Below are 11,913 nucleotides of genomic sequence, written 5' to 3'. Positions count from 1 at the left end.
AACACTATCATTTTCTTTTGATCAACTCAATCTGACCCTAAAATTTAACAAATTAGCATACAAATAAGGCATTTATTTCAGCTATGATACCATAGTGTATGGGATATTCTGCTGGTATAAAAAATATATATATATATACTGTATATTTCATCAGATTAAAAAAAAAATCTAGGCAGTAATATTAGTGATCCCATTAAAAGTGGATATTGTATATCCACTTTTAAGTGATACTAGTACTACTTCTGAATATTTCTTAACATGTGTGCAGTCTAATTTTGTCCTGAACATCTTAAAATGTAATTCCCTGAGAAATTTAAATTTTTCTGATGTACCTGCTTAACTGAAGAGTATTCAAACTAATATAATTATCCCAATTACGCCGTAGTGAAGTTAGCATGGCAAATGGAAAGGCTATGGAAAGTTCACCAAATGATCACAGTTAAATCAGTGATCTATGAGTCTGAAAACAAACACACGTGATTTGGTTCTCAGGAAAACAAATGGTTGACAGCAATACCACATATATGAGTTATTTATTTAAAAGCAATGTACAGAAAACAAAGCCCCAGTTAAAATGATGAATTGTCCACCCTTTGAAGTCAATTAATGAAAAGATTGAAGGGCAACTTTATTGCTGAGAGTGAAGGTAGTGAGTTTGCCACTGCTTGACATGAATCATGTGTAGAGTTCAAAGTCTAGTCTCTTGGAGTTGTAGAACTGAGATCCCTCCTGGTCCTTCCTCCTGCAGTAAACACCACTGCTAAAATAGCCATCATCCACCCAATCCTGCAAAACAGACAATAAGAAGATTATAACCCACCTGTCCAGATTTAGGTTAAAGGTGACAACAAACCTGCAGCCAAAGAATGCAGCAAACAACATAATGGGATTTGTTAATTTGTTCCATACATACGTCATCAAAAGAAAAAAAAAAGTTAATGTCACTTAAACTGTGACTCATTTTAACTTTGAAAAATCAAAAACTAGCAAATCATGATCCGATTCTTAATAATGTATCACATCATCTATATTTGTTCACTACAGGCTTACACATTGCTGCCATTCCAATAATAATAATAACACACAACACAGCGATCATTTAGCGGATGATGTGTGTGTGTCAGACAAACAAGGAATTCATTCAGGATCTATACCTTCAGTCTTTGGAGTGTACAAAGCGCTCTGTAATGGAGTGTGGCTCAGTTTACAGCAACAGACTGCGGCAGGCTGTAACATTACTGTTATAGACTTTTAATCAAACTCAAAATAATTAATCGATTAACAAAATAGTTTTTGGATTAATTGAATATTTGCCAACTAATGGATTTGTTGTTGCAGCGTTTAATTAAAAAAGGCAATATACATTTTTTTTCACCCAATCAATAAAATTTGCCACCACCATCAGGTGTCGCCCTGATGTTGCATGAATTTACCTCCAAGTTTGTTCATATCATTTTTACACTTTCCTACAAAACCAGAAGAATTCATCTAAAACAAAGAATAAAATTTGTCGCTGGTTCCACTGCCTTTTGCATGATAAGTACCGTGTTTACTATTCATAATGTAAAGTCAATGTAACAGAGAAAGAATATCTTTGAGAAGCCCACTGGTGAACAATATCACCCAAAAACTAAAGTTCTGCTTTTCTATTAGAAATTGGGATAGGACATCACCTGCATCTGCTGACTGGTGAAGGGGCCGTAAACTTCTGAATTGTCCTCATTTTCCCATCTGTACTCCCACAATATTTCATCAGTCACTGAGGAGACAAAACCTGATTAAACAAAAGATCATTTGTGATATTGAAATGAAAGTTATTCAAGTAAACTGTAATCACCTATTTTGTCTTCTTCCTCCTGTTTATCCTCCGAGTTGCCAAGTGTCTCGTCAAATTTATCTGCAAACATGTCAAGTTCATCACCTTCTTCATCATCACCATCTCCGCTGGCTCTTTGCCTAACAGCTGGTTGCTTGCTGCTCATGCTCTTCATCAAATAAGCCAGTTTCTCGTAAGTCTGCTGATAGATCTCAAACATCCCAGATCCCACCAATCTGTCAGCTAGAGCAGTGAGCCTGTCGAGCTTCTCTGCATCCCTTTTAGTCTCCTCTGTGGGTTCACTCTCTTCCCTCAGCTTCCCCTTTTTCCGTCCTTTAAGGCCTCCTAGCCGCCGGAGAGCAGCAGCGACCGTCTCCCCAGGATGCATCAGTGCCACCACAGCTTCAGTGAGCTGGTGCTGTGTGTAAGAAGCCAGCGGGTCCTCAGCAGGCTCTGCCTCTTCGTCCTCTTCATTTTCTTTGTCCACCTGCTGCTCTTCTCTCTTTTTCTCCTCCTCAGCCTCATCTTCATCACCAACTCTGCGTGTCCGTTTGGCACCGAGGCCTTTCTTCTTTTTTTGGAAAGGCTGTTCCTTTACTTTAACCTGGAAGAAGTAACTCGTATTATTGCACGCTGCTGGTTTAGTTTCTTAACATGAAGCAAAAGTCCTTAAAATGCAATTACCCAGTCAATGTTGTCAAGCCAGTTGTCTCTAATCTGTTCTTCCTTTTTGACAAAATAGTTTCCCTCGGAATCAAAGTACCCTTCCTGCATCTCCTCATCCAGGTTGAACGGTGTAATAGAAACTCCCTCGTCAAAGTCAATTGTTGCTCCCTCTTGGCCTGAAAACAGTTAGTATGGTCAGGGGTGAGATGTTTACAAATACTCCATACACAAAACATCATCTTTCCAACCTTGTGGCACTTGGATGAACCAGAAATGAACTAAATCGATACAAAGAAAACAGTTTGTGTGAAGTTTGCTTCTTTATCACTTTATTCAAAATTGTATTATTGAAAAACACTGAAGAGAAATTAGAGTTGCTCGTAAAATATAAACATGTCCTAAAATGTGTACTTAATTACATGGCACAACAAAGTAATTAAAAACCAATTACCCCACGATAACCACAGCTGAAGTGATTAAACATACCTTCAACATCATCACTGGCAAGAACATCATATTTGCTGCTCTTTGTGTCGTCCCCTTCGTCCTCTTCATCACTGTCAAGGGAATGTTTGACATTAAACCTGGAGCCTGGTCCACTCACAGCCTCGCAGGTCTAGTGCAAAAGTTAATGAAAGACAGGAAACATTATGAATAACATTATCTACTAGGAAGGTAATACAAGAATCTCTTCATAGCAGCTTAAGCATTTGGTGGGTGTAGGGAGGGGGGCGGCCTTGAAATCTAGCTGGCCATCCAAGAAATCCTAAACAATGATTGGCTTTTTTAAATTGTCAACGGTGGGACTAAAGTTCAAATAAACTTTTTTTGTGTATCAAAAGGCTGCTAGTAGTTTATTTCTACTTTTAAATGAAGCCCCCTTTTCGAGATTAATTGTGGAAAAACAGTCCTCACGTCTATTTTATTCCACACATGCACAGGAGAGGAAAGAGTCCATCATTTCTGTGCAACAAAAAAAAAAATGTTGCTATTAAAATGTATTTCGGACATTTTTTAATCGTGAGTTAAGCTAAGAATACCTTTATGTTGCATCTCTATCGTGTCACTTTTTTTAAAGTTAAAAAATACATGCCACCTCTGCAAAGGTCCCGTGGCCACCCCGGTCCAAAAAAAAAGAAAAGCACGAACACGCCCCTGCCATACATGGATAATATTGTTAGCCTTAAGTCTTATTTACAGTATTTCTTCGGACTTTTAGTGTCGTGTAACGAGCTCATTTGAACGATTACACCTGTGATAAATGAATCATATGATAATCATAGGCAATGACGTTACCGGGACTTGTGCTACCTTTTTGTTTGGGAGGTCGTCATCCAGGTCGATCTCCCCGTTCCCGTCCTCAAATGTCACTTTCCTCTTCGGCATGGTGCTGCAGAGGGCGAGACGGAGGCTATTTGATTACACAAACGCAGCTGTGGTGAGTCGTTTTTTTTATTACACTTTCAAAAGAGACAAAAGATTCTTGTGACGTTTGTAAAATACGCGCGGTTATAACAGGACTCGTGTTAGCTCGGTGGCTAAAATGTTAGCCTCCAGCTTTAAGTCGTGCACACATGCAAAGCGAGCGTGTTGCGCAGGGCCAGAGCTCATGTTTACACAGCTAGAGTTATATGACTTGTGTCATCTGTCGGGGTGAAAGACAAGTAAACGAGGCAGTAAACCGTTATTTAGGGAGTAAATGTGGTCAAACCTGGCGAAAGTAATTCAAGCGACGTTCGCGTTTGTTTCTTCTTCTTTGGTTTCTACTTCATTTTCATGTTTTCTGTAGCGTTTGGTAAACATGGTACGACTTATTACCGCCCCCTTCTGGTGAGGAGGGCATGTCAGATGTCAAGCGTAGGTCCTAAAGGAGTGCTTTTAATAGAAAAAAGAACTGACACTTAATTTAACATGTTTAATGATTAAAGTAAATCCCCAAAATAACTAAATCTAACAAACAAAGTCAGCCTGACATCTTTCTTACATTAATAAAACTCTTTGATCGTGCGAGGCTATTTGAAAGAAACTCTTTTGGGCTCTTGGGATTATTTTGACACTTGATTCAAACCGTGAAGACATGGTGTACTGACCCCACATTTTAATCTTGGGACTCTTTTTAGATTTTGAATTCTTTGAGGTCCATGAGGATTTAAAGGATGAGTGTGTGTCCAAAATAGTTCAGCATCAAAGGAATTACACACTATAAAGGTCAACGTTTTTCCTTCCCTTTTTTTTTATAGTTACAAAAATAATAGCGGAAAAGAAAGAGCCACACAACAGAGGCGATAAGTTGAGACTCCTGACCCTCAACAAGCAACAATTAGTTGTATTTTTTTAACTTGTGCAACCACTCTACCAAAGGAAATCTTCTCTAAACCCTGTTAGATTAAAATAAAACGAACAGCTGTAATTTTCAAATAGTAACTCAACTGCAGAAGTGAAAGCGCTGAGGCAAATATACTTCAGACCGCAAACTCCCCTTCAACATTGAGCATCTCACTTCCAGGTAGCAGCTCTTGTCAGAGAGGTTGGTTCCCACTACTGGTTTGGGCCAATCCAGGAGCGTAAGGTAGACGCAGGCGTAAGGGAGAGAGAATATAATGTGTCAGGATTTTGTTACAAGGAAGTGGGTCGAGTTATTTATATTTCAACACTCGTCCTGTCGTACCCGTGGGAGAACCAGTGTTAGTAACCTGAAACTATACTTTCAAACATTGTCCGGTTCTGGATGCATCAAACTGATAGAGAGCAATTGGCTTTATGTTTAGGAACACTACGGAGCAGGAGAACAATATCTGTAGATGTAAATAATGTAAAGACTGTGTGGGAGAGTGAAGTGACCCTGCGGGGCATTCAGCATTGGCAGAGGTAAGTCTGACTCACTCTTTCCTATTCTGTCCCTTCTGTCTGTCTGAGTCAATATACAGCAAGACAAAACATTTATCTATCTATCTATCTATCTATCTATCTCTCTATCTATCTGTCTGTCTGTCTTCAAGATTTTGGATTGTAAGTCGAGTTACAATCCTTATCTGTGTTGTAGTTTAACTACAAACATCTCAAAATTGTTCATATATACGGCACATGAGGGATTATATCAGGTGTGCTAAAGGTATGATGGACTGTCCGCTGCTCTCAAGCCTTAAGGATTTCAATCATACACTGAAATAAACTAAAATGAAAGGTGAACTTTTTATTTTCAGCATCAACGTTTTCTTGGAGATCTTCTTCTTCGATCTACTTCAGGTTTGAGATGTTTTTTTTCAGAGTAGTTTTTGAATGTTAAAGCCGTTTCTCTGCTGCAGGTGTTGGGATGAAGCTCCATGAGAAGATTTTGACACATTACCTCTCGTGCACCTCTCCAGTGGATAAGGAGGGATATCTCTACAAAAAGGTCGGGTTAAAGAAAACATGTACACAACATGAATTAACATAATGCACAGGTATGTACTAATACCATAATCATGCTTTACTTTGACGTCCTTCTCCATAGAAAGAGAGAACAGCAACCTACCATCGGCGCTGGTTTGTCCTAAAGGCAAACCTGCTTTTCTACCAGGAGCGCCCGGCTGACAGACACCTGCTGGGTGTCATTGTTCTGGAGGGGTGTTCAGTGAGGCCCTCTGAGTCTGAGGGACAGTTTGCCTTCTCCCTGGTGTTTGAAGGTCTGAAAACGTACAGATTTTCTGCAGGTGATCGACAGATTCTGGAGAGCTGGGTGAAAGCTTTGCTCTCAGCCAGTCACTGTTACCTCTCCCTGCTGCTGAGAGACCTGCGAGTGCAGTATGAAGGTGGGGCATGTTCCTGTGAATAAACACTGAGGGCTTTGGTGCCTTTTAATTAAAGCGCCTGTGAGAAGTTTTTAATTAGTTAGTACAGATTGAAATGAATAATTGGCAATAGTCAACTGACTTGTTCTTGTATAGTGCTTTTGGTCTTGAATACTACTGGCTGCATTTTATTTTACTCATTTTCATTACTGTTACTTTCTAAAAAAAAAGTTATAGTAGAGAACAAAGTTAGAAGATTGGTACAACTATATGTCCATCAAAAAAAGAAGGCTGCTTAGGCGTTGTAGCATAAAGAAAAAAAGGGGAAATGGCTACTCTGGCTGAAGGTAAATCCACCTCGCATCACGGGGTTGTTTCCTTCCGAGAGGAAGCCAACAAATTTGGGCCTGAAAAAAAACCTCTAAATATAGAGAAAATTCAAATGTAAGTGGAAAATGAGCAAAAGTGTGATGCTAACAGACCATTTTATTATTATTATTTTCTTAAGATAAATTTATTTGAAGGCAAGTTTGCCCATATCCTTTTATTTGTTGGTATCAATCGTACTTTCTTGTTGGCAAAGTTGCTGTAATGTGTTTATTTCTCCATACAGGAGCTCTTGTTGTTGTTGTTGTTGCTGCTTTACTTTACAATTGTTTTGATTGATTCATTTTTTTCCAACTAGACCTTTGCCAAAGGAGCTTTATTAACAGTGATATATACTGGTAATAATGAGTTCTTCCTGTTTTCCATGTGCAGAAGCTAAACAGCAACAAGGCCCTGGTGACTCCCATCGCAGCTCATCCGTCAGTGGCCTCAAACAGTCCCAGCTCTTCCTCCCTGTGCAGGGCTCAGCAGCAGAGGTCAGAGAGGGAAGAAGCTTCAGTGCTGGCATGGTTTTAAATGCACCTTCAGGACCCTCCAAGGTGGTCACTAAAAAGTCCCCTAAACTGTGGCACAGGAGAAACGCTCACGTCACACCACTTAATGGACCGGCACCTTTGTACGGAGAATGGCCTTTGGTGGGCTTCGATCCTCTTGAGGAGTTCAGCAAACTTCATGACTATTACGGGCAGGAGGTGAAGAGAGCGAGAGAGGAGTGGCTGAGGAGTCGACAAGCGAAGGAGGAGCGCAGTGAAGAAGATCTCATCGACCTGGGGTGAAAAAATAAACAGACAGTTTAGAGACATTTCAGGAGGAAGTTACAATGTGTGTTAAAAAAAAGGAACTGAACCTAAAGTGTAAATTATTCTGTTACCATGACAACATATTTAGAGCCAGATATATCTGCGAATATGCTAAATGTTTTAGATTATATGTTTAAATCATGTTTTTGTTAGATTTGTTTTTAGAAAGTTGTAATTTCCTGAAACATGGTGGCCTTAAAGTGTCCATGGAACAAGATGGGATGGGGATCACTACCTTTTGGACCAGAAACAGTGTTCTGATAGGCTTTTTATTTACAGCATTCTGATGAATATCACAATAATGTTAACAGTGTCTCTTTTCTATTTACTTGATTACTTGTCACAGTAAGCTGCGATGGTGTCGAGAGAACTAGCACGCACCAAATCCAGAAACTCAAGCAGCTAAACGGAATGAAGCCATCATTAATTTGCACACAAGCTTTTCCTGCGTTGGCACGGCATCATGTCCTTCATGATGCCTCGTCCCTGTTTGTGCCCTTTTTCTCATTTCATTGTAAACACATGCTATTTCCTGAGCAGTGTATTCTCATGTGCTGCAATATGCTAATTCATCAGTGGTACGAAAAGGCCCTTTGAAGCAGTATTAAGCTTACAATTCATATATTTTTCATCTTTACGTTGAAACCTGTGCACTTGCTTTAAAGATATATTTACATTTTTTTTGAGCAGTTATGTATTCACATGTTAGGCATTTATAAATCACACCCTATAGTGTATGAAGGCTGTCTGATGTATTATATATTATTGACTGCATGGAAAATAAAGTACAGCCATTGACTTAAATATATCATCATTAATTTGTTGTTATATGCAGCCAAAGGTGAAGATAAACTGATGCATGAAAACATGTGGTTTAATAGGTAACATTAAAAGAAATGGGGTTTTGTAAAGGTAGGATTTTGTTGAGTAGAATCCTTGAAGATGGCGTTGAATATATACTACATTTCGAGCGACTTGAAGAGAAATGTGTGCAAAGCAAAGCCAAACTTGCCGTTTATGTTACTGTGAAAAACTTTATTTATTCAGAGGCAGAGATTGTGACTGGGGGATGTTAACAGCAGAGGGCGCTGCTGGCACAGTTTATGGATTCTGGGCTGGACTGATTCAAGGAGGTTTGTTGTCTTTCCTTAGCATAGGAGTAACATTAACTATACTAGAAATATAATACTCAGGTCCCGTTTCTTTAATAAAATAATAAAAGCATGAAAAGCAAAAAAACAAAAAAATTGTAATATTAAACAACAGAAGGCTACTAATTTAGAATACAACAGCAGGCTATAAATATGATGGAAAGAAATACAACTGCAGAGTGAAAAAGAACTATTAACTGTGCAAAAAAAGGGACTTTCCAATAAATGAAACTTTTGATTTATTATATGGTTGTAAAATTTTGCTTAGGCAGAAATATTTATGAAAGCATGTCTATAAGAAATGCACAGCCGACTTTAACAGTTCATTCAATTGGATCATTACAACACATCTGTCTGAAATGTCCTGATTACCTGTGAGTCTGTGTTAATGAGACAACTGCTTTAGAGGCAAAAACAAATAAAGCACCAGTGTGTAAATGTTAACAAGCTTTGAAATGAAGTCCATCACTCAGCTGCCATGTCTCCTCCATGTCACCAGAGTGGACAAAAAGCAAAAGGTGACTCTTACTTATTTAGTTCTCAAATTTAAATATATGACAATTCATTTCATGCATATTAAATGGGCTTGAATAGCAAAGCAGGGTTACCTGAGGCTGGCAGGTAATCAAACGCTCTCCTGTCACTGCGCTTCTTTATGGTGGTCTTCAACTAAAGAAAACAACCCGGCAGCTTCTTCACATTCCGGATCCTGACAGACAGACATACCAGTCACCTTAAAAATGATGGATGGCTTCAGAGGAGCGTGCCAATACGTGTCACGTTACAGCAAAGGCCCCCAGAAATGCACACACATCTGGATGGAAACGCGTCGTCAGGATAGCAGCGCGTAAACACATTGTGATGGGACCATTCTGTTATTTTACAGCCGCGTCGAAAAGGTCAGTGACCGGCAACAGCTGACACACCTGCGAAAAGTTTCACATGCAACAGCTCATTCGTATAATTGAGGAATCAGGATTCATTAAATGTAGAAATAAGCTCACCATATCTGCCAGTCAATAACCTAATGGCAATGGATCCAATATTAAGGCTTCTTAAAAACATAATCATACGTTTTATAACTAGAAACAATGAAGATTTGAATGTTAAAGCGTCAAATAAAACAAGGCTGGTCTATGCTTCATACTAACTTTCCTTTTTTAAATGCAAAAACGTGTTGTTTTTTTTGCAAAGACATTTTTGGGGATTTTATTCCTAAGTAATTTCTGGTTAAAAAAAAAAAGAAGAAAAAAATAGTAATTTTCTTCTGTATACACAAATTCTTCATGTGATTTTAAATGCTGAATGATATAAAGTTTCCCTTCATTTGCATACTAATGTTTTTTTTATTAGTTCATTATAAAAAGGTACTGAAACATGTGGGACCAGACTAAGGACAAGTGCTGAGACATATTTCATTCTTGCAACAAGGTGGTGATACACAGGTGACCCCGGGTTGAAGGTCAAGTGGAGGCCTGACAGCTTGGGTCAGGTCTAGGTGTCAGGACGGCCTCTTAGTCAAACGAGCTTCTGTCTTATCCATGTTAACGTTGGTAAAGAGCAAAGGAGTGACTCGTCTTTGACCATCTGACTGCAAAGAGATCGGAAAGACAAACAGCTCCGGGCAGAGGGCATCGGGGGCGAGGGGGGGGGGGGGATAAATTCCACTAAGGGCATTAACAAAGTTGCTAATGAAATGAGAATGGATTATCTGTGAGGTAAATTTGGATATAAAAACATGAAAACACTAATTAAGGGGAGCATTTCGCTCTGTGAGGGCCCGCCGCATTTGCAGACTGCCAAGTTTATTTAGCTATTTTGGTCCCGCTCAGCTGTTCCTTTTCTGTTCTCTGGGAATGTGTGCTGCCATCAGCCTGCGGAGTAATCCCCTTATATTTAAGGGAGGGTGGCCTCTGCAAGAAGGGAGGCAAACAGGTGGGAAAGTGTTCATATGTGTGGTCAATTACCATATACACACACAAACACACACACTTTTGTTGTGGTGTGGTGAGCGAGAGGCTAATGGTGCATTCACTGACTGTGACATGTTCCGAGTTCAAACCACTTTCCTGTTCTCGGAATAAAAACAAACACAAGAAATCTGAAACACAAGGTGATGTTTTGATATCTGAGCAACTTCTGGTGGTTATAAATGTAAAATATCACTGCGCCATCCTTGTCACAGTAGTAGAAAGTATCATATTTGAGTATCACAATATAATTTTTATTCATCTTCTTACAAGTCTGCTTCATTTAAGAGGCAGTTATTGTAATGAGTTCTACTCCACATCTGTCTGAACATTAATGTGTAACAAATTACGTCTTATATGAAAAATGACAAACATGTAAATTATATCTCACAGCCAATATATAAAAAGAAGTTTCTGGTTTGAACTCCATGTCACATGTCAGATGTGTCCGATGATGTGATTCCCCATTTAAACTTCTCTTATAAGTTAATTGAAAACATTCGGAGGCCCTGAGTGAGAAAAAGTTTTTTGCCCATCATACACTGGTGCAATGTTTAATGTTGTCTCATTAAATACTGGAATGGATGAGTATTTTTTTATTGCTGTATTATTGCTGTAATTATTAATAAAGGCCTCATTTCTCCACAATTTACATCTTTAAGCACCAAAGAAATCCACCTCTTATTTTGTGTATTTCTAATTGATCTTTTTGTTGTTTATCTGTGTTGTTTTTATGAATTTTGGATTTTTCTTCACAATCAAGCAAACGGTGTCAATGATCACTTCAGGCAGTAACTCTTTTTTCAATATTTTTAAAGTGAATTGATTACAGTCGTCATAAAGTAAAATTTCCATGGACTGCATGTGAGAGAAAATAAGACAGATCTAAAAAATACAACGACATAAATAAAGAAAAAGTGTAGTGGATGAATACAGGTGTATTTAATCAAATGAAGTACTTATTCTTTTATATTTATACAAAAGATGAAATACACAGTGTGTAAAACATACACTCTCAAATACACACCTATTTCCAAGGATAACAATGAACCTCACTTAACCTTTTTACCTCAGTTATTTCAAACGTTGGCTCCTGCAGCAAACATTAAAATACTCGCTCGTCCATTTTGCTTGTTGTGTAAAAAGATCTTTTCAATTAATCTTGGGAACGAGTTGGATGCTGTCATGCAATCATAACTACATGTTTGGAATGAGTAATCCCGAATGCGACCTTATCGTCATTACTTTGTAACTATTTAAAAAAAGAAAGCCGACCTGTGCACATACAGGGTAAAAGCAGCATCAGTTGCTGAGGGTATAGAATGCTTGAATCCCAGCCTGTGATATAGCAAT

General features: G+C 38.6%; 2 protein-coding genes across 6 annotated transcripts; one reads left to right on the top strand and one right to left on the bottom strand.

Annotated features, from left to right (window-relative positions):
* Positions 1–516: 516 nt before the first annotated feature.
* Positions 517–4,302, bottom strand: cd2bp2 (CD2 (cytoplasmic tail) binding protein 2). Of its 2 annotated transcripts, none has more exons than XM_020645723.3 (7): positions 4,194–4,302; positions 3,794–3,872; positions 2,969–3,098; positions 2,501–2,658; positions 1,838–2,420; positions 1,674–1,759; positions 517–786 (listed from the first exon to the last, which is right to left on the bottom strand). In XM_020645723.3, the coding sequence occupies exons 2-7, from the start codon at positions 3,866–3,868 to the stop codon at positions 676–678; spliced, it is 1,143 nt and encodes a 380-aa protein (XP_020501379.2). In that variant the 5' UTR covers positions 3,869–3,872; positions 4,194–4,302; the 3' UTR covers positions 517–675. The 2 variants fall into 2 exon arrangements, with proteins under 2 accessions (XP_020501379.2, XP_020501380.2); XM_020645724.3 differs by having other exon boundaries at positions 3,794–3,893; positions 4,194–4,253.
* Positions 3,783–8,243, top strand: pheta2 (PH domain containing endocytic trafficking adaptor 2). 4 transcript variants are annotated; one of them, XM_065964788.1, is made up of 5 exons: positions 3,867–3,920; positions 5,251–5,350; positions 5,788–5,876; positions 5,976–6,273; positions 7,012–8,243. In XM_065964788.1, exons 3-5 carry the CDS (start codon positions 5,796–5,798, stop codon positions 7,413–7,415), a joined length of 783 nt encoding a protein of 260 aa, XP_065820860.1. In that variant the 5' UTR covers positions 3,867–3,920; positions 5,251–5,350; positions 5,788–5,795; the 3' UTR covers positions 7,416–8,243. The 4 variants fall into 4 exon arrangements, with proteins under 4 accessions (XP_065820862.1, XP_065820860.1, XP_065820861.1 ...); XM_065964789.1 differs by lacking the exon at positions 3,867–3,920 and adding an exon at positions 4,939–5,166; XM_065964790.1 differs by lacking the exon at positions 5,251–5,350 and having other exon boundaries at positions 3,783–3,920.
* Positions 8,244–11,913: the final 3,670 nt, after the last annotated feature.

The sequence above is a fragment of the Labrus bergylta genome, chromosome 16 (assembly GCF_963930695.1).
Source record: "Labrus bergylta chromosome 16, fLabBer1.1, whole genome shotgun sequence".
Classification (NCBI taxonomy): Eukaryota; Metazoa; Chordata; class Actinopteri; order Labriformes; family Labridae; genus Labrus; species Labrus bergylta.
The sequence above is the reverse complement of the archived record's forward strand: the minus strand, read 5'-3'. Positions and strand labels throughout refer to the sequence as shown.

Bases quoted from the DNA above. Each gene is read 5' to 3' on its own strand.
- cd2bp2 (XM_020645723.3), bottom strand. From the start codon at position 3,868: ATGCCGAAGAGGAAAGTGACATTTGAGGACGGGAACGGGGAGATCGAC. The intron at 3,099-3,793 runs GTAGCACAAGTC...CTTTTGCACTAG, and splicing joins ACGACCTCCCAAACAAAAAG to ACCTGCGAGGCTGTGAGTGG. The intron at 2,421-2,500 runs GTAATTGCATTT...TACTTCTTCCAG, and splicing joins GGCTTGACAACATTGACTGG to GTTAAAGTAAAGGAACAGCC.
- pheta2 (XM_065964790.1), top strand. From the start codon at position 5,796: ATGAAGCTCCATGAGAAGATTTTGACACATTACCTCTCGTGCACCTCT. The intron at 5,877-5,975 runs GTCGGGTTAAAG...CCTTCTCCATAG, and splicing joins AGGGATATCTCTACAAAAAG to AAAGAGAGAACAGCAACCTA. The intron at 6,274-7,011 runs GTGGGGCATGTT...TTCCATGTGCAG, and splicing joins CCTGCGAGTGCAGTATGAAG to AAGCTAAACAGCAACAAGGC.